This window comes from Penicillium odoratum (genome assembly GCF_028828045.1).
Source record: "Penicillium odoratum strain IBT 22623 chromosome Unknown utg000002l_segment0_segment0, whole genome shotgun sequence".
NCBI lineage: Eukaryota > Fungi > Ascomycota > Eurotiomycetes > Eurotiales > Aspergillaceae > Penicillium > Penicillium odoratum.
The window spans coordinates 2964286-2989251 of record NW_026643144.1 but is presented as its reverse complement, the minus strand read 5'-3'; the positions used below and the strand labels follow the sequence as shown (position 1 = coordinate 2989251).

Genomic DNA, 24966 nt, shown 5'->3' with positions numbered 1-24966 from the left:
TGGTAAATGGTACCCGCGAGGGGTCGAATATTCAATGTGGGGCGGATTGTCTAAAATCTTCAGTCTTCAATTAACCAGCTTTTTCCCTCAACACATTTACAACTCCACGCCACACAACATGTCGCAACAACTTGTGACTGTCCTTGCGACTTCTATCGCCATTGTCGATCAATTCCAGGATGCTATTTCCCCATCCACTCTTGCGCAGTCCACCCAGACACCAACCAAAGACGCAAAGCCCCTGCCCCTCCTTTCAGCCTCATCAAGCGCTCTGAAAGCCCAAGTCACCAAATTGTCACTACTATCCATCACCACCCCCTTCACGCACTCTGCAGTGACCAAGATACTCCGCGACTGCAACGACTCCGTCCTACCCTCGTTGTTGACCGCAATTCTCCTCGTTAACCCCGCCGAACACACGAAAACATTCCACTCCGAGACCCTGGCCTTGGTCAGAATCCTATTCACCGAGCTCGCCACACTTCTGAAAATAGTCAAGGCTATATCCGAGAAGAAGGATCAAGCGAAGAAAGAGGACCCAAAGAGTAAAGAGGAGGAGATCGTCAAGGCTGAGAAGGATGCTATTACCCTCGCGACTGGTCGCGTCTGGGACGCATGCGACTCGGTAGTCCAAGTCGCAACCAATGGTGTCGTTGGTTTCATCACCCGTCGCGTCGAGCAATGGAGGGATCTTGTCCGTGACGCCGTGGAGGAACTTGAGAACTGGGATCCAGCAGAAGACGACGATTTCTTCGACGATATTCTTGGCGATGAGAAGGATGAAGAAGAAGATGCTGGATCCAAAGATTCCGACGACGAAGAGAATATCGCCGCTATGCAAGAACAGAAGAAGTCTACACTCCGCTTCCTGAAGCCTATCGCCCAGGTCTACTCTGCCATCATCACATATCGCCTGAAGAAAGCAAACGACGCGCCATTAGCTTCCGCTGGAAACGTTGCGCGATTGGAGAAGTTGATCGTCAGTCTGCAGAGTATTCCTGACCAGGTGGATGAAGTTGCTGGGGCCTTGTATGAAGAGGATGCGCCCCGGTCTGTTGAATTCTTGCAGAAAATACACGAATTTGCTTCACAGGCTGTTGAGTCAGTAGCGGCGCCCTGGAGTGACGAAGCAGAAGACAAGTTCACCGTCTGGTCGCGGACCTGGTCCAAGGTCATGGAAGAAGTCAGCAAGTCTATCAGGCCTGATGCTGTAGCCGAGGCATAGAAATAGTATTACCAAATGTACAACCTTGCATTCTGAATCCCATAATTTGGAAAGACTAGGCAACGTTCTATTTATTTTCATGCCTCGTAATACAGTGTCTAATCATACTCATTTCTTTGCCTTCAGCGGCGCAAAGATATCTGTCCACAACTCACTCGCCTCACCCAAGTAATAGGTCAAGCTCACATCAGCCAAGCTAGCATTCTCTCCTCCATCCATAGTCTCCAACTGGGAAATCAAATTTTCCAGACCGAAAGCCTTCCCAGTTGCCTGGGTAGCACCAGCCTCCAACATAACATTCACGACATGAATATGAAAATGATAGTAAGTCGGTTGATCTAGAAAACAAGTTAGCAAATCAGCAATCCCCCGAAGAAAATAGAACAAACACAAACTCACAATGAACATAAAGCTTCAACTGATCCTCATCCAAATCCGGATACTTAGAAACAGTGGCCTTCAGAACCCTTTCCCTCAAATACTTCAACCAAGGAATATGGCTCTTTCTCAAATCCCTCAAACTCCAAATATCCCTCCGGTGAACCAATGTCAACAAATGCAACGAACTAATAGTCTTCCGATCCCAATTCAAATCAGGCAACATCAAAAAAGCATCCTCAACACCATGCCCATCATCCCGCATGATAATATCATCCTGCTCCGTCCTCCCTTCAAGGATATTGAATATCCAATTCAAACGACCTTCATCGCGCTTCGCCTGAATATACGGACGGATGTACTCCTTGTAGATCTCCGCCGTCTCAGTAACCATGCGAACCTGCTGATCGGAATATTTCTTGATATGTTGCTCGGTACATGGCCAGATCAGGTTGAGCTTTAGGTCATGCTGGAGTTTGGGGTTGGTGCTATCTCCGTTGGAGGCGAGGTACCAGCGGTAGATGTCGTTGTCGCCTAGGTTGGTAATTCGGGAGAGGGCTGCTTGGAAAGCTTGGATTACTTCTAGAGATTCGGTTGCGAAGGCGGCGCGTTCGGCTGTTAGGATTCCTTGTTGATTGTCGATTGTGCCGAGGAGGGTGATGCGGCGGCCGTTTTGGTCTGGGAGGGTTAATGTTGGGGACCTTGGGTTTGGGTGGATTTCATACCTTGCTTCAAAAGCTTGGTAACTTCGAATTTGGAGATGAGAGCTTCTGGGGTTGCCATTTTGTGGGAATATGAGGATTGGTATGAGTTCGTAGCTGTGAAAGATCTTTATGGTGGGGCCGTTTAGCTTATCGCGGGGTAGAAAGATCCAGGTAGTGGCAGGGACACTAGTTGATTGCTTTATTGTACGGAGTTCGCCTTTATTTGCCAGTTCAAATTGTGAAGCTCAGATATTTCTAGAGAATTTATATAAATCCGTTATCTAATTTCATTCAAAGTAGTTTTCATATATAAAGAAGCTCTCTCTATTCCTGTAGAGGTTCTCCCATGCCGCCAAAGGTAACGCTCTTAATGGTCATAAACTCATCGATACCATACTTGCTGCCCTCGCGGCCAAAACCACTCTGTTTAACACCACCAAATCTGTATAATCGTCAGTCCATAGTCATCTTTTTCTATTGAGAAGAACTTACGGTGAAGCAACATCACTGATCAATCCAGTGTTCACACCAACCATGCCAACCTCCAGGGCCTCAGCGACACGGAAAATGCGGCGCACATTGCCGCTGAAGAAGTAACCAGCAAGACCAACCTCGGCCTTGTTGGCCAGGTCAACAACCTCCTTCTCAGTCTCGAAGGGGAAAAGACCGGCCACAGGGCCAAAGGTCTCCTCTGAGGCAATAAGCATATCCTTGGTCATACCCGACAGAACAGTGGGCTCGTAGAAGTTGGGGCCCAGAGCAGAGGCCTTCTGGCCACCAATCAAGACCTTGGCGCCCTTGCTAGTGGCGTCCTGGACGTGCTCGTGTACCTTACCGGCAGCACGTTCGTGAATGACAGGACCGTGTGTAATGCCCTCCTCGAAACCAGCACCGAGCTTGAATTCCTTAACCTTGGCGGTGAAGCGCTTGGTAAACTCATCGTACACGCCCTTCTGCACATAGATTCGGTTGGCACAGACACAGGTCTGTCCGGAGCTGCGGAACTTAGAGTTAATAGCGCCAGCAACAGCAGCATCAAGATCCTCAACATCATCAAACACAATGAATGGCGCATTACCGCCCAGCTCCCAGGAGACCTTCTTGATAGTAGACGAAGCCTGCTTCATAAGCAACCGGCCGACATTGGTCGAGCCAGTGAACGAAACCTTACGCACATCCGGGTGGGTGGTAATCGTCTCGCCGACAGCAGGGGTATTCTTCGACGCAGTAACAATGTTAACAACACCCTTAGGGATACCGGCACGGTGAGCCAGCTCGGCCAGCGCATTAGCAGTGAACGGAGTCTCCTGAGGAGACTTTGCAACCACGGTACAACCAGCCGCCAGGGCCGGAGCAATCTTCCGAGTGATCATGGCAGCCGGGAAGTTCCACGGGGTGATCAGACCACAGACACCGACAGGCTGCTTGAGGGTCATGATTCGGTTACCGGGCACCGATGACGGGATAGTATCTCCGTAGATACGAGGGGCCTCCTCGCTAAACCACTCAAAGAAGCCAGCGGCGTAGTTGACTTCGCCCTTGGCATCGGCCAATGGCTTGCCATTCTCCCATGTGATCAACTTGGCCAGATCCTCTGCATTATCGATCATCAATTGATACCATCGGCGGAGCATACGGGCGCGGTCGCGGGCGAGTGTTGTGCGGAATGAAGGGAAGGCCTCTGAGGCGGCCTGGATGGCCTTTTCGACGTCCGAGGCGTCAAGTTCGGGGCATTTGCCGATGAGTTGTCCGGTAGCGGGGTCTGCAAGAAAATAATACAATTTAGCGTATATGCCTCCCTGGGTGTTTGTTGGTATTTACCGTGCACTTCAAAGGTCTCGCCAGACTGGGCACCAACCCATTCGCCATTGATGTAGCATTTCTCAATGAACAGAGATTTATCTTTCAACTGGAATCGATGTCAACAATTGCCAACTTCCAGTCTTCTTCCAGTCTTAGAGTTGACCACCCACCTCAGGCTTGCTGTGTCCCATAGTGTAGAGTCTCTTCGCAATAGGCGGGGGAGGAATGGCGTAGGGGTATCGTAGACAAGGTCGCAGAAGTTGCCGAGAGACGGGGCGGATAAGTCGGTCCATTATGATAAACCGGGACTCAGGCGGGGGAGGGATATGATTTACTAATACAGGAGGAGAACGAGCGGAGTCAAAGTTCGTGCGGGGAGTTAGGGACGCGCGCTTTAAAGCACTTTGATAGTTTGCGGCGAAGGGGCAGAATGAATTTCAAGCTTCCATGGGGCTCGATGGTGATTGATCTTTAAGCCCGAGAAGCACCGAGGACGGAGATGGCGCCGATGGTCGAGGGATGTTCAAGCTCAGAAGGGAAGCTGGATGCTGAGTGGGGTTGATGTCATGGTTCTGGGGATTACCCCCAATTTCCTTGTTCTCCAAGCCTACGGGATCTTCTGTCATGAGTAATGTATAGATACAGACCCCTACGCTATATCCTACTTTAATTTCTGTTACGACATTGAATATGTTATATCAATTCTGATCATTTTGGATAATTCAACTTTCATAAATTTGTATTTTGGTTTCCTTTGTTCTCACCGACATCCACAGCTTCGAAAGTATTGTATTCTAATTTCATATATTACGAGATTCGGCGATTTGATCAAGCGGGAAGCTTGTACCGAGGTTTATTCGGCGATTTGAACCAATGGAACTTGACTGATCCTCATCGGCGGAAGATAACGTAATCGTAATACAACATCTCCCAATTCCACAGATTTAGAAGGACCAGCCGACGAGTAGTAGGTACCGAGTCTGGTGTTATGTATGGATATGACTGTCCATCTAAGCATAGTTATTTGAAGATTTCATGGCCATTGTCATCGAAATTTTCATACTTCCTCAAAAGACGCAAATCCTTCCAGAAAGCCTTAGCATCGGGGTATCGATCTTCATGTATATCCAACCGTTCCTGAAATAGCTTCTTCAACTCTGTGTCTTTCTCGGTCCAGCCCCAAGAGGCTGAAACATATTCATACCATATATGATAATATGCAGAAACCTCACAGTCAAGTATTCCAGTCACAACCCCGTCTTTGACCATGATGTTGCCTAGGTTTAGGTCGCAATGAGTGAGAACATTGGGCTCACACTTAGGCAGTCGGTTTTTGAGACTTTCCAAAGCTTGCTGAGGGATTGAATGCTAAAGTTCCCGGCTTAAGGCGCCCCAGAGCTCGGTATCAGAATAAAAGGTCCGTGAGGCTCGCAGTCAGAGATTAGTAACCCAGGATAGCAAGCACTCTCATCAACACCTTGTATAGACTTCGATGTGATGGATCGTAACTTATTGCGAACTTCAACCACTTCATCCGCGATGGCAGATTCCTGGTTTCTGATAGTGAGCCCCAAGCCTGTTCGAGGGTTTGTCCTTTCATTAGTTCTTGAAGTATAAAGTATCGCCCGTCACTATCGCCCCAGTCACGCAGAATCTTTGGCGCTGGGATCTCAGGATATTTTGCAAGGTAATTCAGCGTGCCCACTTCAATTTTCGATCATCGGGCCCTGATCGGAGCGTTCTTTCATTATCACATCGCTCCCAATTGACCACACCCCTCGCTTACTTGCACCTCAGAATATTTTGACATGACTCGAGGAAAAACATTGGCCTTGCTGCTCTGCGGTCCACACACATGCTGTGCAGGGGCTGGATGATTCCTCGGCCAAGATGGAGAGAGAGAGAGAAACAGTTGACAGTGGGTGTTATGAGCGTTTCTTGTTATTTGAATGTATTTACTCCGTATTCACCACCCCTATATGACCGCCCAATAGGACCCTGGGATATAAACATGCATGGGAAATACGTTTCTAGGTACAGGCACAATTCTTCATTTAATTGATCTGATTCGAACAGGGGTGATTGATCAACGTGCGATATCTTACATCACGGCAATATGGAAATCTTAAGTCCAATCTACATAACTTGCAGGAATATGATCATTTCACATTATGGTATTCATACATTCTGCCTTACAACCATGTTTAAAAGGTCGGTTCCTCTCAAGATTTCAGAGCTCCACTCAGGGTGCCCTCTCTCAAGGCTTCAGATTCACTATCCTCCCCGAAAGCTTTCTTGCCTAGCCACGTTATGACCTTCTCACATAACGGATCCACGTGCACTATCCACTGGTATGCAACCCACACCAGCAGAATATAAAATGACGGTATCGCGATCGCGAATGTCATAAAGCCACCTCTCTTGAACCACATAGAATTCCCTTCTTCGTCCACGGGATGTAGTCCTTTCTCTAAAATGGACTTCCGATAGATCACCCAAGATAGCACAGTTCTGATAAGAGTATCATGAAGAAGATATACGGGGAACGAAATACGGCCAAGGAAGTTCATGAAAGGGTGCGACAGAAGTCGACGGCCATCACGAGAGAAGAAAATCCCGTAGACGAATAGCGTAGTTCCAAGAGAGTCTATGTATCGACTCACTTCGGCCCCAGCGGGAACAATATATTGCGCCATCGAGTCCAAAGCACGGCTCCATGGCGCCCATGCTACATTGTCATCAGGAAAAGAAGCGAGGAAAAGCCCACTGAATATCATCATTGTTGATATGGGCGAGGGCATGATCGAGGGGGCTTGGGATCCGTAATCAGCATGTAACTCGGCTAGGAACATTCCAGCGTAGGTAGTCATCTCTATGAGAGCTGTTTCATTATTGATTGTGTTAGACGAGTTTAATATGTGGATTTCACTCGCCTCGGGACTTACGTTGACCGTTCAACCAAGACAAAGAATAAAGGAAAATGAGAAGCAATTTGGTAAATCTCGGGGTGGCGAATGTCGTTGCCAGTATAGTCACATAGACCAACATAGACCCTTTCAGAAAGAAAGGTATCGTCCAGTAAGTAGGATCATATGGTGAAGTACCACCTTCCCAAAACAACACCCAGTTGCGAAAGAGGCCCGCAATCGCATCATGAAGTGTAGGACCGGGCGCCGCAGCCACCACTCTTATCCAGGAAGAATCAACCTGGCTTGCGACTAGAAATCCATTTAGCTGGCAGATAAGCCAAGTCATAAAGATTGCTATGTTCGTTGGTACAACGAGTCTACCAGCCCGAGCAATCGTGTTCTTAGAAAGCTTCGACAGAACGAGCCCATGATCTCCATTGCGTTTTAGTTTAATAAAATTGACGGAATTAACATATCCGGTGATGAGAAAAAAAAGCGAAACTGCAAATCGACCGCCGACGATAAGACGGAAAAAGGGTTGCTGGAAAATGAATACTTCGCCATCTTCCGTGATCGCTGGTGAGTTCAACCACTTTGCGAACGCAGAGCAAAGATGGTAGGTCACGACTGTAGTCGCTGCAATCCCACGAATTCCCTGGGTTTATTTCAGTTTCTGAGATGAAATGAAACTTGAATGGATTCAAACTCACGTCGATCCAGTTATTAGACCTCTGGCGGGACATATCGGACTAGCACTTGAGATGTGTCGCTTCGCTAGATCATGAAGTGAAGGAATTTCAAAATGAATATGCGAGATACTGACTATTTACCTGGAGTTCACTTTGTTTTCCGAATGCACGTACTAATCTTCAGGTCTTTACCGGTTCCGGCAATGACAGTGATAGTGTCAATTTCAGTGGATGGCCCGGCCAAATCATATTTATAGATTCGCAGACCAGAGAAATATCCCTATAACTTCGTAAACGCGCTCTTGTGATATTTAATTTACGAATACAAAGATTGTTCCCCATGTCTTCGTGGGATAAAGTGGTCTTCTGATGCAACTCGGGTGGCTTGGGGATGAGACGCTTGCGGCGGACCGCGTCTCGACATTCCAGGATCTGCTAACATACACGATCAGACCAGATAGGCCTGTGAGCGACCGAGACCTCGAATAATTTGACCTTTAAAGTACAACATTAATGCAAATATACTGTTGCCTACAAGTGTACGTGTCCTTTACGATAATCGTAGTCAATATTGATAGTTCTACATAAAATCTCTCTATTCTCGATCAAATCTCGTCGGGTAAGCCTGATCCTCCCTGTCTTTTCCAATCTCTGCAGGACCATCTTGCGGCTTGTCTGAACAGATGCAGGCACTTTAACTTTCTCGCGCAAGTTCCAATACTAACTCCATTCGGTTTTGCATACCGGGTCATCGCCACAGCCTGCAAAATGGCCTATATGTTCACTGGGTGCCCAATAATCCCAAAGGAGATTGTAATCCGGATAAGCATTCATCGAATGCTGGTTCATACAGACCGCATGATTTTGGACTCTTTTGTGGTGCTTCCATATGTAAGTCCATGTATCATTCTTAGGAAATTTCCATCCTTGAGCGATGTATAGGGGCTCAATTCATAAGTCTAGCAATTAATCACTCCAGGTGCCGCGACGCATAAGAAAGTTCCCTATGACGATACCCCAAGAGTCCAGCAAGATAACGAAGTTGATATCTTTGTGTTTGTATGTTGATGGCGTACTGTAGCCAAGATCAGCACCGGTAGCACCATGGATAGGCCCAGAGCATTACGCGCCTTTCCCTCTGGTGAGAGGATATGATCTTATATGCTGAGAGACATTTTCATGAAGATAATATCCATGTCCATCCGCCAACCTCGCTCTGCATTGGGGAAGCGCACGAACGTTTCCTTCAAATAGGAATTTTGTTCCAGTAGATCGGGGAGCCGTCGCGTAAGTTGTAGCTTGTCAGGGTCGCCCACATGACTCGGTTCGTGCATTTTAACCTATGTCTCTCGGTCCTCACAGATCATGTCCTTCATATGTGGTATCGCGAGCATGCGTTTTTTAAGGAACTTCCAATCACAATGACGACGCTTATCGATTTTTCGGATGAATACCAACCTGGTAGGATCTTGTGGATCTTCTCTGCGCTTGATAGGTGGTTGACTCAATGGACGTCTTGGTTTTAACACTTTTCATTCCATCGATGCGTCCTGTACAAAATATTCATGTTGGCCATGAAGATTGACGATCGGTGGGACGTAATATCAGCTAACGTAACATGATTAATTTTTCCTGTTTCAACTGAAGACGGGATTTACCCACCATGCATAAAATCAGGCTGACCACAATCAGTAAGACGTAAAACGGTCCGAGCGCGTGAAATATGCCCTACTACTGATACTTACTCATCTGCTCTTGAGGACTGTATCATTTAAACCAAAATCATTTCCAAGGTGATCGGCGGCTTTGGAATGCTTGGAGTGTAAATCCCAAACTTGCCCTGGGAGTAAATGGTGGATGGTTGTTATTCAGACAACCACAAAAAATTATTGAACTGATCGCCTACCCGAGATAAAAAAAGGTAAGAAAGAGAAATGTTTTCCATGTACAGTACCGTAAATCTTGAAGACCATTCAATGGAAGACGATGTGACAGTGTTGCGGCCTGAGGCCGCATCCGGTAAGCCACGAGTCACGACGAAACAGTCGCAAACGTCTTAAAGAGCCAGGATTCATGATCCCAAGCGGAGAAATGAGCATCTTATGGTCCAACCGCTTCCGGTCTATGAACATGAAAATAAAATTTCTTGAAAAGATGCCCCAAGGAAACGTGGGAAAATCTCGCCTGTCACTTTTCTCTTACCCTTGTTCGTTCCTATAGAGCTCCACTATCAATGTCGCCCCCTGTCCAGAAGACTTCACCATGATGACTCGTCGATTTCGAGTCCTAATTTTATTCTGTCTTGCTGCTATATCCATCTGGTACTTGACTAGATGGACTGAAGTTCCCAATTACCGGGTTTATCTCACAGATCGCTTGTCAACAGCGAGCTCTCGAAATACAACAGAGCATATCGATTTCTGGCGTCATTTCCAATCCCTTTTGGTGACACACAAACCAACATGCGACCCTCCAAAAAGACTCGGAAAGGTGGAGGTTACTGGCTTCAAGTCATCTGATGCCGGTCCCCGTCCTGATTTGCTGAAAATGACAACTCGCGACATTCGGACAATGAAAAAGGCGCACGAAGACTTCGTCGAGGCTATTCAGCTTTATCCACCCGCACTTTCTTATACGCCTGGAACGAGAGGGCTGGTCACTACAGCAGGGGGGGCTTATCTCCCAGTCTTGGTGATATCCCTGCGCATGCTGCGCCGCACGGGCTCGACTTTGCCAATGGAAGTCTTTTTAGCGACGCCAGACGAGTATGAGAAGTTTATCTGCGACAAAGTCTTACCTTCACTGAACGCGCAATGTATCGTGCTGTCCGACATTCTAAACGCAGTGCCAATTGTTAGCGAGATTGAAAAGTACCAGCTGAAGCCGTTTGCGATGATCTTCTCCTCATTTGAAGAGATCCTGTTTCTGGATGCCGACGCATTCCCAATCGCCAAGCCAGAGACACTGTTTGAGCAGGAGCCATTTCGAAGCACAAAATTGCTCACATGGCCGGACTTCTGGGCATCTTCTGCTTCGCCTTTCTACTACCAGATTGCCTCACGGAGCGTCCCGCCGATGGAATCCCGGCAATCGACCGAATCCGGCGAAGTGCTCATTTCGAAACGAACACACTTGCAAACCCTCCTTCTCTGCACATACTATAACTTCTGGGGTCCAACACATTACTACCGTCTTCTATCCCAAGGAGCAGCAGGAGAAGGAGATAAAGAAACCTTCATCAACGCTGCGATGGCAGTTAACGAGCCATTTTACCAAGTCAGTGAACCTATCTGCGCCATGGGTCACAAGACAAAAGGGGGTCTTGCCGGATCCGCAATGCTTCAATTTGATCCGATTGAGGATTATCGACGGACTCAGAAAGGGGAAGGGCGTGCGAAAGGGTCTTCTGCTACTCCTAGAGCATTTTTCATCCACGCCAACTTCCCCAAGTTCAATCCCGCGACTGTCTTTTCGAAGCAAGCTGTCAACCCGGCATTCAATGATGATGGAACATATACACGTGCTTGGACGACCCCCGAGGACAAGATAGAAGCATTTGGGTCCGATGTTGAGAAACAATTCTGGGCGGAGATTCTCTGGACGGGTTGCGAGTTGGAAAATAATTTTCGAAGCTGGGAAAACAGAACGGATATATGTAGGGAAGTGAAGAAGTATTGGACCGCTTTGTTTGGATCTGAAGATCCAGCTAGGGTATAGCTTGTGGAATGCAAGAAGCCCTTCAGCACAATTGTATAAAGTAGACTACATCTAGGTAGCTTGTCTCCTTTATTAACAGGAATTAAGTTATCGATTACACTGTGCATGCTCGGATTTAACAGAATGACGGTACCTGATCTGGAGAAGACATAGTAAGTAACAATTTAAGATGCAGCTTCCTTCCTTGAAAGCTGTCATCTACCGGTATGCAAGGGACAGAATGATAGTAGTAGGTTCAAAATGTCTTGATTACCTTGGAGCAGTCTAGTATGTGGGGTTTATAGATCTGTGAATTTGATTGGGACCCCACGCCAAAAATTACTGCACAATTCAATGCAAAGTGTTCAACATTTTTTGGCTTTTTTGCGCTCTACAGGGTACCCATTTGGGTATTGGGTTGGGCAACCCGCCCATGGTGATTAATACAATCACTGGAGAGCTCCAGCGGCTATCGACCATGGTACCCAAGTAACAGAGAGGGGAGACGATCCACTTTTCAGGGACCCCGACCAATGAGATTCTCATAATTATCCAGGGTAACAACCCGGGGTAACTATACTCCATCCCGGTTCTCCCTTCACCGCCTAAATGAGCCACGGAAGAAGATATATCCGAAAAAAAAGACCCCGATATAATGTTCATACTCTGATATTGCGCCAATAAAATACACCCAGGTCTCCATGTTTTCCCCCAATTCTATTCGTCATTCAAACCCGACGGGACCACCCGTCCGTGTACATCCCACTGAACAAACAAAGCGCTTTCACGCATTTACGAATATTTTCTTGGACCTATTCTTCGATTTGAAATGCAAATATGATGGATTCCATGGACGCCATGAGCCTCATCGATGTCATGGATGAAGCCTACAATGACGCAGCCACCCAGGGCAGCACCGTTGAGGCTTATCAGCCGCGTGCGTATCAACTTGAGATGTTGGAAGCCAGCTTACGACAGAACATCATTGTGGCTGTACGTCATCCTCCATTAATCACATCGTGCTGTATTCACTGACATCTTTGTGTTCAGATGGATACAGGTAGTGGAAAAACTCAGATGTAAGCAATCTTGGACTTGTCGCGTTCTGGGCCCTGGTACAGATACATTAGACTAACGGACGGTTAGAGCGGTCCTCCGCATAAAGGCTGAGTTGGAGAATGGCGCATCCGAAAAAGTAAAACAAGACCGACTTGCCGACTTGATCCATACTGATCTATTGGGTAGCTTGTGTGGTTTTTGGCCCCGACCGTCGCACTGTGTATTCAACAGCACGACGTCATTGCTTCACAGCTCTCGTCGGTCAAGATCCGAACTCTAACAGGCTTGGACAACGTCGATCGCTGGACAGAGCAGGCTACCTGGAACAAGGTTCTACGGGATGTGCGCGTGGTTGTATCAACCCACGCGGTCCTTGCAGATGCCCTAAGCCATGGGTTCGTTCGAATGTCCCAGTTGAGTCTGATTGTCTTCGATGAAGGTGAGCCACTCTTGAAAAACCATTTGAAGCCTGTGAGCACTGCTGAATACCATGACAGCACACCACTGCATGCGTCGGCACCCGGCGAATAAAATCATGCAAAATCACTATCACCCTACCCTACTCAAATCCGGCCGGGAGGCAGTCCCCCGGATTTTGGGCCTAACAGCCAGCCCCATCGTCAGATCTAATCCAACAGAGCTTGAGTAAGTCATTTCAGCACTGTATGTGATTTGACAGCATACTGAACTGACCGTTCAGGATTATCGAGGCCAATTTAGACGCCGTGTGCAGAACCCCACTTACACACCGAGAGGAGCTCCTTCAACATGTACATCCGCCACACTTAGAGCGCATCTTGTACTCTCCGAGTGAACCACAGAATCTGGGTGCTGAGAGCAACCTGCTTCTCCCGCTTTTGCGTTGTATCCAATCCTATGATATCCGACAGGATCCTTACATCCAGATGCTCAGACAACTACCCGAGACAGAAGCCGAGGCAGAAAAAGTCACAACCTCTAGCAAAACATATTGTTCTGAACAGCTGACAAAGCTTCGGGAGCAAAGCTGCCACATTTACGAAGAGCTTGGCGGCGATGCGGCAGACTATTTCATCAAAGCTTGCATTGAGCAGCTGCAGGAATCAGCTGCCAATGAGATGGAAACGACAAAATTGGCTCGTGAGGAGAAGGCTCATATCCTTGGAATCCTTCAATTAATGCATATGCCTTCTGAGACAACTCACAACTTCAGTGCACCTCATATCTCCCCAAAGCTCCAGCAATTGTTACGCTTTCTTGAGAAGACGGATGATCCGGTCTTCTCGGGCATAATATTTGTCCAAAGGCGCGCAACGGTCAGCGTCTTGGCGCATCTCTTATCCAAGCACCCCTCAACTAAGGATCGGTTCCGATGTGCGGCATACGTGGGGTGGTCGAACAATGGAGGTCGTAAAGATTCTATTGGGGATCTGCTTAGTCGAAACACGCAGAGGGACACGCTCACGGAATTCCGTACTGGAAATAAGAACCTCATTGTCGCCACGGATGTCTTAGAAGAAGGCTTGGATGTAAGTTGCTGCAGTCTGGTGATATGTTTCGACAAGCCCTCCAATCTCAAGTCTTTTGTCCAAAGGCGGGGACGGGCGCGGCACGAGAAATCGACATATGCGATTATGGCTTCGACAGATGATAAGACCTTGAATGTTCGAAATTGGGAAGAGTTGGAGCAAATGATGGTCAATGCCTACAAAGACGACGAGAGACAACAACGGTGCTTATTGACCCTACAGGATTCCGAAGAGAAGGTTGTGGAGTACCTGAGTGTTCCATCCACGGGGTATGCATCCAAATACTAATTCTGGGGCTCTTGAGTTGCTAACGATGGGTTCCAGTGCCCGATTGAGCGCAGAAGACGCGATACAGCACCTTCAGCATTTCTGCAGTACTCTACCTGTTGATGACAATGTCCACAACATTCCCGTATTCACGTTTAAAACTAATTCCAATGGTCTTTTTCGAGGCTCGGTCACGCTTCCCACCTCCGTTCATTCTGCTGTCCAACGGACAGAAGGCAAGACCTGGTGGCACACAGAGCGCGCAGCCCGTAAGGAGGTTGCCTTCCAGGCGTACAAGGCGCTATGGGAACATGGTTTGGTGAATGACAATTTATTGCCGCTCACCAAAAAGGCTGAGCTCAGATTCGGTGCAGATAAGGATATTCCCGCGCTCGTGAAGTGCTCTGAGCAGTACGACCCTTATGTGGACCTCGCACAGGCTTGGTCATCCCCAGATTTGCACCAGACCGATATCACATTCACCAGCAATGGATCGGTGAATGAATATTTGAGCATGTCAATTCTGTTCCCAAAATTCGTCACCCTACCCAAAAACATTCCACTTCACTGGGATGGTGATACGACCTACAATGCATCATTCTCACCCTTGAAGCCGCTTCAGTCACTCACACCCGAGGCCCTTGAATTGATGAGAGACATCACAGCCATGTATTTGCAAGCACCATCTTCGCGTCCACAACCTCCGCTTCGAGACTTTGTAGTTGTCTTCATCCCAGCGGTCTCCAATTTGGCATACTGGGCAAGCCAGAACCAGGGTACCACAAAGCTTCTGGAGTACTTCGAAGGGGACGTATCAATCCACCCAGTGGGGATCATCCGTGATCCAGCCAAATACAGTGAGCCACGTATATTTCGCCGGTGGATTATTCCTGGAGAAGGGAAGACTCGCATTGAGGTTGAATGTCAGTCAATTCCCAAGAGACGCAATTTCCTGCAATCTCGCACGGCAAATGAGATAGGCGAGGAATCCGAGAATTACCCACCGAAGATCTTTATTCTTCCCGCAGAGAGTTGCACGGTGGATAAGCTTGATGCCAAGAATGCTATGTTTGGGCTGCTTATATCTGCAATACTCGACCGGATGGAGGCCACAATGGTCGCCCAGGTGGCAAATAACATGATTTTGAAGGACGTTGGAATCAACGACCTCGGTCATGTTCTCACCGCTATCACTACGCCGTTAGCGCAGGCTAGTACTGATTATCAGCAGTATGAGTTTTTCGGCGACTCGGTTCTGAAATTCACTGTTGCCTGTCAGCTTTTTTTCAAGCAACCCACATGGCACGAAGGTTATCTTTCTGAAAGCCGAGACAAACTTGTCCAAAATAAACACCTCGCATACGCAGCCTTAGAAGCAGGCTTGGATAGCTTCATCCTGACCAAAAGGTTTACTCCGCGAAAGTGGGAAGCCCCCTTTATCTCCCAAAAAGCAGCGGCACCACCGGCAAAGCGAACCATTTCCAGCAAAGTGCTAGCGGACGTAGTCGAGGCTCTCATCGGTGCAGCGTATCTAGATGGCGGAATTCACAAAGCCCAGGCGTGTCTCCACCACTTCTTACCAGAAGTTGACATCTTTTCGGACGAGATCCCTGTTCACCTCAGTCCGACCCCGGAAGGTAAGAGCAATGTGATCGATCCGCGCGCTCTTTCACCTCTGCTAGGATACAATTTCAAGGATGCTTCACTTCTCACCGAAGCACTCACCCATCCTTCATGTGAGCATGATATGAGCACACAGTCTTATCAAAGGCTGGAGTATCTTGGCGATTCCGTGCTCGATATGCTGATAGTAACACTGCTTGCCAAGCACCCAACTGTGATACCACAGGGGCAGATGACACTGATCAAACACTCGGTGGTGAATGCAAACCTCCTTGCGTTCTTTTGCATGGGTCTCAGCACAACAGACAACTCCATGGATGCAAAGCAGCCCGCAAGACTCTCTCGCGGAAATGGAATCCACCTCTGGCGCTTCCTCCGATTCGGCAGTACGGTGCTCGGATCTGCCATCGACAAATGCTTGGACAGGTTCAACGCCCTGCGTGACAAGATCGCCGAGAAGGTAAAGCATTCAGCTGGGTATCCATGGGAGCTTCTCGCAAATCTTCACCCTGACAAATTCATGTCAGATATTATGGAAAGTGTCCTTGGCGCCATTTTCATCGACTCCGGCGGTGATCTCAATCAGTGCGAAGCCTTCATGGAGCGGACTGGTCTGCTCGCGTACGTACGGCGCATGCTCGCAGATGGAGTAGATGTGATGCATCCGCGCAATGCGGCGCAAACCTTGGTGAAGTTCGAGGGTAACCTCGTCTTCAAGCCCAAAAGGATGGAGAAGAATGGCAGCCCGGCGACTTACCATTGTTCGGCGATCCTGAACAAGGTAGAGATCGCATCCATTGAGGGATGCGTCTCCTCTGAGGAAGCGGAGGTTCGGGTGGCTTACTTAGTCATCGAAAAGCGTACCGCATCCATGAATGGAAACGCCTAGTAAGTGATTCCATCCATCGATCGGACCGATGCTTTGATCTAATCCATCAAAGGTACAAGGAAGATTTTGATTTGAGTGGAACGATGAATCTATGTATTGTAATGTAGAGAAGAGCCGCTAGCTAAGAAAAATCTATCTTTGAATGAAATGTACAGTGATACCTCGAGAACATCCATTTCTTGGTAAAGGGATCATGTAATAAATATATCATGAATATATTAAAGAGGGAAGAAAATGTACAAGAAATGACATGGAAAAGAAAACAAAAAGAAAAAGATAGGTTGGATGGGCCCGAGCCGGGATTTGAACCCGGGACCTCGCACAATAGGCTATTAAATAGACTGGGATTATCCCGAAGCGCGAATCATACCACTAGACCACCCGGGCCAATGTTGCATTATTACCAATATTTAGCATTTAACACCTAACGGTTGAATGCTGAATACACATGGGTGGATCAATGAAGTCATACTCGTATATACTCACGTGCGACCTTAGAGTATTTACATGTGATCGTGCTTTCCTACGGTTATCCTCATTCTAACAATCCTTAATACATCCATTTACCCACTTTATATTCTTGTCATATAGGTCATGCCCATAACCCAGACAAAGCCAACATTGGCGGGAACCTCCGTCGGAAAAGTGGAATACAACTAAGTTCCCCGGCGTCCTCCGAATCTTGTCTACGTGCAGAAATAAAAATCCAATGAAATGCTGTGGAACTACAAAGCTATATCCCTCCAAGGATTTTACAATATATACAAACACAAGAATAATCCCTTTGATCCGTGTCGCATGACATAAACGGTAAGCCAGTTTCTCCGGATGCCGAGCCGAGGCCCATCGCAACAGTCCGGGGGACATCAAGCTGACTCGGTTTCGGTCCCGCGTGCCTAGGCCGATCTGCTTTCAAGGTTTAAACTACTTTTTGATTGAATCATTTTAACTTCATTTGTTCACCTCTTTGACTCTACCCTGCCCTGTCTTTGTTCGAGGTCGTTCTTCCACATCTCACTTCCCCGGATTCCCCACCACCATTCACCATGTCCACCTCTACCTCTTCCCCGCAGCAGCTCAAAGATGAGGTTAAGGCTGTTGAGGCCAAGGCCGTGAATCAGACTATTGTGCAGCTGCGATCACTCGCTGCGGGCGCAGTTGGTGGTCTCTGCGCTGTAGTTGTCGGTCACCCCTTCGACTTGGTCAAGGTGCGACTGCAGACTGCAGAGAAGGGTATTTACTCTAGTGCGATGGACGTTGTGCGCAAAACTATTGCCCGGGAGGGATTGGCTCGAGTAGGATGTCTCTAAGTTCTCACTTGAAGATAACGTATTGACAGACTGTAGGGTTTGTACGCTGGTGTATCTGCCCCGCTTGTGGGTGTGACTCCAATGTGTAGGTGCTTTCTGCTTTTCGAGCTCCAATGGCTTCAACCCCATTCCAGTGAATCTTGACTGACCATTTTTTCACAGTCGCTGTTAGCTTCTGGGTATGCTCTAACCTCTATCTCTGACCGAATCGACTCCGCTCCGACAATACTAACAAGAACAGGGTTACGATGTGGGCAAGACTCTCGTGGAGAAGATCTCCACCGTCCCTGTGAAAAACAACACCCCTCAGTACTCCATTGCCCAGATCTCCGCCGCTGGTTTCTTCTCCGCCATCCCCATGACCCTGATCACAGCACCCTTCGAGCGGGTCAAGGTCCTCCTCCAGATCCAGGGCCAGAACCCTCCCCCACCCGGCCAGAAACCCAAGTACTCCGGTGGTACAGATGTCGTGCGCCAGCTGTACAAGGAGGGAGGTATCCGCAGCGTGTTCCGTGGTAGCGCCATGACCTTGGCCCGTGACGGTCCCGGATCGGCTGCTTACTTCGCCGCATACGAGTACATCAAACGATCGCTCACTCCCAAGGATGCTGAGGGTAATGTCACTGGTGACCTCTCTCTCTCGGCTGTCGTGTGTGCTGGTGGTGCTGCTGGTATTGCGATGTGGATTCCTGTTTTCCCGGTTGATACTATCAAGTCCCGACTGCAGAGTGCACCGGGTAAGCCTACAATTGGCGGAACTATTCGTGCTGTGTATGGCAATGGTGGTTTCAAGGCTTTCTTCCCTGGTTTCGGACCAGCGTTGGCTCGTGCTGTTCCGGCCAACGCGGCTACCTTGTAAGCATCATACTCCCTATCTTCTCTACAAAGTGCTAACAATCTACTAGCTTGGGTGTCGAGCTTGCTCACAAGTTCATGAAGAAGATGTTTGACGAATAAAGGGGTTCTTGAAAGTATTCCGGAATGTCGTGTGTAAATATCTGATGTCTATTTCTTTCAGCGTTGGTTTTGTCTGTTCTGGCCAATTAGACTTGGAATCCACTGGTTTATAGATGCTCTCTCTCTCTCTCTCTCTCTCTCTCTCTCTCTCTGGGGTTCTTTGCATAGAGCACTTAGTGTCATTTCAATTTTCAAACCGAAAATCTACCAATAACGAACAGTATTTACATATAATCTATATATCCGTGAAGACCACCTATAGCTTCGACGAGTCCTTAGGTCTCCGCTGCGGTGCAGGAACATGCTTCAGCCACTCAGAGTCAATAGTCCTCCTCTCAAGCATGCTCTTCCCACTCCACCCCTTCCGGAAACTTTCCTCCTCCTCCCTCCACCGCTTCAACTCAGGCCCAATCCAACAAACCGCCGCATCGGCACATTCATTAACAGCCTCCTGAGCAAGCAAATGACCAAATTCCTCCAAGAAAACCTCCCTTACCCTCCCAGCCGCCACACCTCCACTCCCCCCAATTCCAGTCCCCGTAGTAGCAAGCTTAGCCGCGCGCATATCGGGTAAGCACATGTCCGACTTTCCAGCAAAGATATACAAGACACTAGGTCTCAAGAAAGGAAGTTGCGAGAATATGCGCGCAGGCTCAGGTCTATAAAATGGATGCGAGTCAGGATGCGTAGCATCGAGATCAGGGTGCGTAACACGGTTCACGGGCCGACCGCTACCAGGGATATGAGTATAATTTGGTCGAGAGAATGTAAAGACTTCCTGGTGGAGAGTTGTGCGCAAAGTAACGGGTGGGTCTGCAGCTTCAGGCTTTTCGGGATGAATGGCCGTTGGGAGGTCTCGTAGACCGTATTTTACCCAGCGGTCCAGGACGCGGGGATCCCAGGCTTGATAGAATGGACTGCGCTGGAACCCTTCTGCGGCTGCTTTGCGAGAGGGCCAGATGTCTTTGCGGTAGGTTGATAGTTGGGTTGTCTTTGCCATGGCGCGCTTTTTCTCTTTGAGGGTGAAGCCGTCGATTTGGGTAGACTGAGGCTGGACTACTGGGTCTAGTAGGACTAGAGTGTGTAGCAAGCGAGGGTGCATTAAGCTTAGTTGTGTGCTTTATGAATTTGTTAATATGTGGGTTTGTTAGAGGTGGCAGGACTGGTACTGACAGGTGTGCGCCGCCGAAGCTGTGACCGATTCCAATAATGGGTCGTGGCATTTCAGCTGCCTTCACATTGACCAAGTGGAGAAGGTCGCGCGGGTGATCAAACCAGCTTGCTGTGATGTATTTAGTGATTATCGCCAATTCCCTGCGGAGGTGCTCATACGGTCATTTCCTAGACGCTCTTCATTGATCACGCCGCTCTCGCCTTGATGCGCCACGTCGGCCATCCAAATACTGCGAATGCGGAATCCAGTCTCCTTTGCGCGGGCATGGATCTCCTCCCAAAGAGGCTCATATAATTCCTAATCGCTAGTTAGTCTAGGCCAGATTCATGGATTGGATACGACCGTGCCGGTCGCATACTGGAACTAGAGCATCCATACCTTCGGGAAGCCATTGGCATGGGCAGCAAGAATAGTCACATCTCCTGGTTGAGGACTGGGATTGTCGAGCGGAATATATTGTTTCACGACCAGTCCCAAGGGCCGATCTTGATCGTCTGCAATGGCACCGGGGTACTCGCGGATATGCTGGGTAGGCACCACATGCTCAACAATACGAAATGGAGACATAATGAGGGATGTTGAAAGGTGGAAGTCCAGGAACCCCACAAGTTTAAAAGTATGGAGAAGCTGGGCGGCCGAGCCTCGGCCCTTTTGTAAAAATCCGTGGCATTTGGCACAACTCAACTGCCGAACTCCACTACAACTACACAACATACTCCCGTAAGCACTACAAATGGAAATAAATTGGTCAGTGTAATTTGAGTCAATGCATTTTAATTTTATGCCCCAAACGCCCCCAAAATCATATCGAAAAAGAAAACTGAATTTATGCAGACGAACACACATGCGTGATCATAAAAGCGTGGCGGGTATTCATAGAACAAGGCATGCGTGAAGTGGTTATAAGGCCTCATGGCCCTGACTAGTGTGATGGCTCCCAGTGACAAAACACTTTAGTCGAAAGGATAATTCGAGACCAAAGCGCTCCTTCGCCACAATATTGAGATTTTGGATGAAAACATCACAACTGTTCCGTCAAGGGACAGGCTGGTATCACAGAGCTTTAGACAAAAAACTCTAATCGCAGCGGAAGATCACACCAATCCAGTCATGAGGCTGGATGCTTGGCTGACCGAACGATGGATCTATCAGCGGATATAGCTGGTGGCAGAGGAGACCGACAAATCACTGCAGAAGAGGATCACGGAAGTGCTTCTGGGAGTTGTTCTGTTTCTGAATGCGAGCCAAATATTTGTTCTCTGCACGCTGTGTGCGAGTTCTATCACGGCGCTCTGAGATGAGAGCAGCCTGCTTCTGCTCATCAGTGGCAGCAATCATACCATCGCCACCATTGGCACGAGTGATGAGAGCGCGCTTCTGGTTGCGGCCACGAGGCTTCTCTTCCTCCTCTTCGATCTCACCATTCTCAATAGCAAGCTGGCGAGTAGCCCGCTCGTCAGGGCTCGGATAGTTGTGCAGGTTCTGGCGGTAGTACTTGGCGAGGGAGCGGTGACCAACACTCTTGCCGGAAGGCAGGTGAAGCTCGTAGTCATCCTGGTAGATGAGGGGAGCCTTGCGGCGGGAATCAATCTCATCGTCATCGAAGGAAGAAGCAGATGTTTCGGTTTCCCAGCCTGCCTCGTCCGCATCCGAAGACTGGACCTTCACGCCACCAGCCTCAGCCATCGTCTCATCTTCATCGTCCTCCTCGTCATCGGAGTAGGAGCTGCGGAAATCGTAGTACTGGCCGATCTCGATCTGCTCCTCCTCAGCCTCGAAGGCAATCATGCAGTGACCCTTGTCGCGCATGTGGGTGCGGGCACCATCAGCATTGTTGCGGATGGCATGGCAGTAGAGACATTCGTGGTTGTCGTTGATCTTGCGGTAGAGGTAGTTGATCAAACCCTCCAGGTTGACCAGGTATTTGCGCTCGGGGATAAACATGCCGTGGTTCTTGAACATGTGCTCGACGTTTGCCTCGATGTCGGAAGACTCTGTACGGCAGAAAAGACAGTGAGATGAGGAGAACGCATCCTTCTCCTCCTCCATTTCCTCATCCTCCTTATCCTCTGCGATGGTAGCGGCCTTAAGGTCATCTGTGACGTTGGAAACATCGGCATCCTGCGCCTTGCCAACGGGCTCTCCAAGTGAGAACGCTGAGCTCATGACCGACGCATTGTCATCCTCTTTGCTGAGGCGGGCTTCACGCTGCTTGTGCTTGGAACTCTTGACGTGGTTCTGGTAGGAATTTTCGCTGAAAAAGGCCTTCTGGCAGGCGTGGCAGCTCTTCTCATAAGAGGCCTTAGCGGCGGCTTCAGTGGAGTTAACCTTGGCGGCGAGGACCTTCTCGTTGAAGGTTTCCTGGGAGACGGGTGGGAGGGCTGCGATCCGACGCTTCATATTGTACAAGCTGCGCCATTAGTATTTGGTGCGATCAGACGTCAAAATGGGCACTCACTGCCAGTCCTTGCGCATATGATCCCTCTGTGCATCGCTGCGATGGAACGCAACGAGACAGGTGTTGCAGGTGTATGGGAGATTCGACGACATCTTGTGCTCTTTCAAATGTGAAATTGGTGCAAGGTCTTGGTGGGATAAGAAAAAAGTGTGTGGGTGCCTTTTTATCGTAGGCGGGGTACGATAAGAAAAGTTCGATCGCTAGTGGATTTTTCAGTCACACTTGAAGATCTTGAGAACACAAGCAGATCCAGACCAGGCGGAGGGATCAAGGCCTTGATATAGATTAGTTACGGAGGTTTATGAAGATTTTCTAATTCATCAGATCCATGGCACGAATCTGTGTTGGTTATGTCATCGTGATTACCAAGCCTCGATGAGTCATCCTGACTGGTCATGGTTAAGGGAATAGCGTCTTTCTTAGTACTGGAATGATCATAGATGAGTCAGATACATGTAGGATTCATCTCTCTATTCTATCAGATAAAAAGTAATAAGCCCCAGTATATGAACAAGCAAAGGCGAACACAGTATTATGTCAAATGAAACGAAAAGTCTCTCCAGGAGATCAAGATCAAATCATGACATGACATGAAAGGAAAATCCAATCCAGGTCAAGTAAAACGCCCCATAGATCAATATATATATTATACAGATTCAACAAGAATGTCACCAAGAGCAAGGCTAGAAGCCATCGCCTTCCTTCCAGGGACGGCCAGCTTCAAAAGCACGATGCTTAGGGTCTTCACCACGTCGAAGGGCATCGCCAAGCATGTCAGCAACTCTTTGCTCTAACGTACTGACGTCGTCCTTCATTCTACCGCCGGTACCAAGCGGCGGGATATCCAATTCCCTTGTTTCGTCCAATTCCCCTTTCTCCTCCACATCCTCAATCTCATCCGCCAGGAAGGACCAGTCCGAAAAGTCTTGCCCAAGATATTTCGCCTCATCGGCTGCATCTCGATAAGCTTGGAATTCTTCTGGTCCGCCAAAGCAGATACCATAACCATCACATAGACAGATATTCTCCGCTACACAGACGACTGGTTCACCAGTGAAAACGTATTGCCAAAGATATTCCCAAATACGACCTGCAATGTAGTCGCTCAGATCGGTCTGCAAAAGCCAGTCGCGGTAGTAGATGAAGCGGGCGCGAGGCACTGTCCGAATCCGATCACGCGACAGGGCAAACTGCGCACAGCACGGCTGTGCGAGTACTGATGGGACCTGATCATCGGGGAAGAGCTCCCCCCATGCGCGGGCCAGCATCACCTCTTCTTGTTTTTGTTCATCTACTACCGTGGCTCCAGGGTGCATCCATGCTGGACAGCCTGGAGCCAAGCCGCAGCGCAAATTCATGTATCCCTCCCGAGCGACTCGAGCCAAGTTCAGGCGGCGGAGCATCTCAGCTGTATCGCCGTCGAAAATTTCATCGTTGTGCCATGCGTTCTGGTGGGAGTGTATGAAAACGGAGATGTCTGTCAGGTCGTCGTAGTAGTCGATCACGTAGCTCAGGTAGACCATGACCTCGTGGCCTTTATTCGATGGGGGGTGGAGTGGCGCGTGGGGGTCGTTGGCAACATAGACGGCAGTGTCCCAGTCAGGCAGCTCTTGTTCAATCCAGCTCACATCCTCTGTTATCGTGCGCGGAACAACGAGTCTCTTCGTGTATTCGACCCCCGGCGGTTTGGCGACGCCGGGGATGAAATTCGGTTGGGGGGCGTATAAGATTTTGTTCCCCAGGCCCACGGTGGCATTGAAGGCCTTGCCGGTTCCGTTTTTGCCAACAGGGTAGACGAACTCACCAAGGCCCAGAGACTGTGGAAGCTTATTCCATGGCTGCGAAAGATGTCGGGCAGTCAAGAAGAGGACAATGAAAAAGGAGAGGCCGAGAGAGAGGACTGCGCGCCGTGGGAGAATCATGGAAGGAGCCGATAGGAGTTATACGCGGGGAATTGATCTATTGCAGATAAAAGTCAACGGCTGCACCAAGGGGCGCAAGGATTCAGGAGATGTCGATCCAAGGCAGATCCATGCGATTGCTCACATACACACTCAGGGAGATCATTGCAATTCAACCATTTGGCGCCGAATCGCAGGGATGGAGGGTATAGTGAGGAGAATTAAAAGAACTTTGAAGGGGGTGAAGGTGGCTTGACAAGAGCACAGGGCCTAGAATGGAGCCGACGGTCCATCATATTGACTTGCTTTGCGGCCATGGACGAATGAACGGCTGAAACACGGGTGTTGGTGGATCAGGGATTGCGCACCGCCCAAGGATGACGACAACTAGGTATCATGGATCCGAATTGTTCACA

General features: G+C 48.7%; 11 protein-coding genes across 11 annotated transcripts; 4 read left to right on the top strand and 7 right to left on the bottom strand.

Annotated features, from left to right (window-relative positions):
• Positions 1 to 118: 118 nt before the first annotated feature.
• N7520_003148 (uncharacterized protein) lies at positions 119 to 1225 on the top strand (the record flags this gene model as incomplete). Its single annotated transcript, XM_057137083.1, has 1 exon — positions 119 to 1225. The coding sequence occupies one exon, from the start codon at positions 119 to 121 to the stop codon at positions 1223 to 1225; it is 1107 nt and encodes a 368-aa protein (XP_056999769.1).
• Positions 1226 to 1333: 108 nt separating this feature from the next.
• N7520_003147 (putative mRNA decapping hydrolase) lies at positions 1334 to 2386 on the bottom strand (the record flags this gene model as incomplete). Its single annotated transcript, XM_057137082.1, has 3 exons — positions 1334 to 1563; positions 1625 to 2281; positions 2329 to 2386. The coding sequence occupies 3 exons, from the start codon at positions 2384 to 2386 to the stop codon at positions 1334 to 1336; spliced, it is 945 nt and encodes a 314-aa protein (XP_056999768.1).
• A 245-nt stretch (positions 2387 to 2631) lies between these two features.
• N7520_003146 (NAD-dependent succinate-semialdehyde dehydrogenase) lies at positions 2632 to 4403 on the bottom strand (the record flags this gene model as incomplete). Its single annotated transcript, XM_057137081.1, has 4 exons — positions 2632 to 2749; positions 2800 to 4069; positions 4129 to 4216; positions 4281 to 4403. 4 exons carry the CDS (start codon positions 4401 to 4403, stop codon positions 2632 to 2634), a joined length of 1599 nt encoding a protein of 532 aa, XP_056999767.1.
• A 727-nt stretch (positions 4404 to 5130) lies between these two features.
• On the bottom strand, positions 5131 to 5920 carry N7520_003145 (aminoglycoside phosphotransferase family protein; the record flags this gene model as incomplete). Its single annotated transcript, XM_057137080.1, has 3 exons — positions 5131 to 5459; positions 5560 to 5814; positions 5881 to 5920. The coding sequence occupies 3 exons, from the start codon at positions 5918 to 5920 to the stop codon at positions 5131 to 5133; spliced, it is 624 nt and encodes a 207-aa protein (XP_056999766.1).
• A 412-nt stretch (positions 5921 to 6332) lies between these two features.
• Positions 6333 to 7762, bottom strand: N7520_003144 (acyltransferase family protein; the record flags this gene model as incomplete). The annotated part of the gene is made up of 3 exons (XM_057137079.1): positions 6333 to 6991; positions 7056 to 7674; positions 7730 to 7762. 3 exons carry the CDS (start codon positions 7760 to 7762, stop codon positions 6333 to 6335), a joined length of 1311 nt encoding a protein of 436 aa, XP_056999765.1.
• Positions 7763 to 9970: 2208 nt separating this feature from the next.
• Positions 9971 to 11425, top strand: N7520_003143 (alpha-mannosyltransferase; the record flags this gene model as incomplete). Its single annotated transcript, XM_057137078.1, has 1 exon — positions 9971 to 11425. The coding sequence occupies one exon, from the start codon at positions 9971 to 9973 to the stop codon at positions 11423 to 11425; it is 1455 nt and encodes a 484-aa protein (XP_056999764.1).
• Positions 11426 to 12241: 816 nt separating this feature from the next.
• N7520_003142 (putative RNA helicase/RNAse III) lies at positions 12242 to 16750 on the top strand (the record flags this gene model as incomplete). The annotated part of the gene is made up of 7 exons (XM_057137077.1): positions 12242 to 12397; positions 12455 to 12483; positions 12551 to 12599; positions 12650 to 12902; positions 12961 to 13108; positions 13164 to 14240; positions 14296 to 16750. The coding sequence occupies 7 exons, from the start codon at positions 12242 to 12244 to the stop codon at positions 16748 to 16750; spliced, it is 4167 nt and encodes a 1388-aa protein (XP_056999763.1).
• Positions 16751 to 17796: 1046 nt separating this feature from the next.
• On the top strand, positions 17797 to 19017 carry N7520_003141 (carnitine:acyl carnitine antiporter; the record flags this gene model as incomplete). The annotated part of the gene is made up of 5 exons (XM_057137076.1): positions 17797 to 18045; positions 18097 to 18145; positions 18223 to 18239; positions 18302 to 18915; positions 18966 to 19017. The coding sequence occupies 5 exons, from the start codon at positions 17797 to 17799 to the stop codon at positions 19015 to 19017; spliced, it is 981 nt and encodes a 326-aa protein (XP_056999762.1).
• A 256-nt stretch (positions 19018 to 19273) lies between these two features.
• Positions 19274 to 20758, bottom strand: N7520_003140 (putative toxin biosynthesis protein; the record flags this gene model as incomplete). The annotated part of the gene is made up of 4 exons (XM_057137075.1): positions 19274 to 20135; positions 20191 to 20299; positions 20350 to 20488; positions 20570 to 20758. The coding sequence occupies 4 exons, from the start codon at positions 20756 to 20758 to the stop codon at positions 19274 to 19276; spliced, it is 1299 nt and encodes a 432-aa protein (XP_056999761.1).
• Positions 20759 to 21376: 618 nt separating this feature from the next.
• Positions 21377 to 22741, bottom strand: N7520_003139 (putative C2H2 finger domain protein; the record flags this gene model as incomplete). Its single annotated transcript, XM_057137074.1, has 2 exons — positions 21377 to 22601; positions 22650 to 22741. The coding sequence occupies 2 exons, from the start codon at positions 22739 to 22741 to the stop codon at positions 21377 to 21379; spliced, it is 1317 nt and encodes a 438-aa protein (XP_056999760.1).
• A 591-nt stretch (positions 22742 to 23332) lies between these two features.
• Positions 23333 to 24571, bottom strand: N7520_003138 (DUF3431 domain-containing protein; the record flags this gene model as incomplete). Its single annotated transcript, XM_057137073.1, has 1 exon — positions 23333 to 24571. The coding sequence occupies one exon, from the start codon at positions 24569 to 24571 to the stop codon at positions 23333 to 23335; it is 1239 nt and encodes a 412-aa protein (XP_056999759.1).
• Positions 24572 to 24966: the final 395 nt, after the last annotated feature.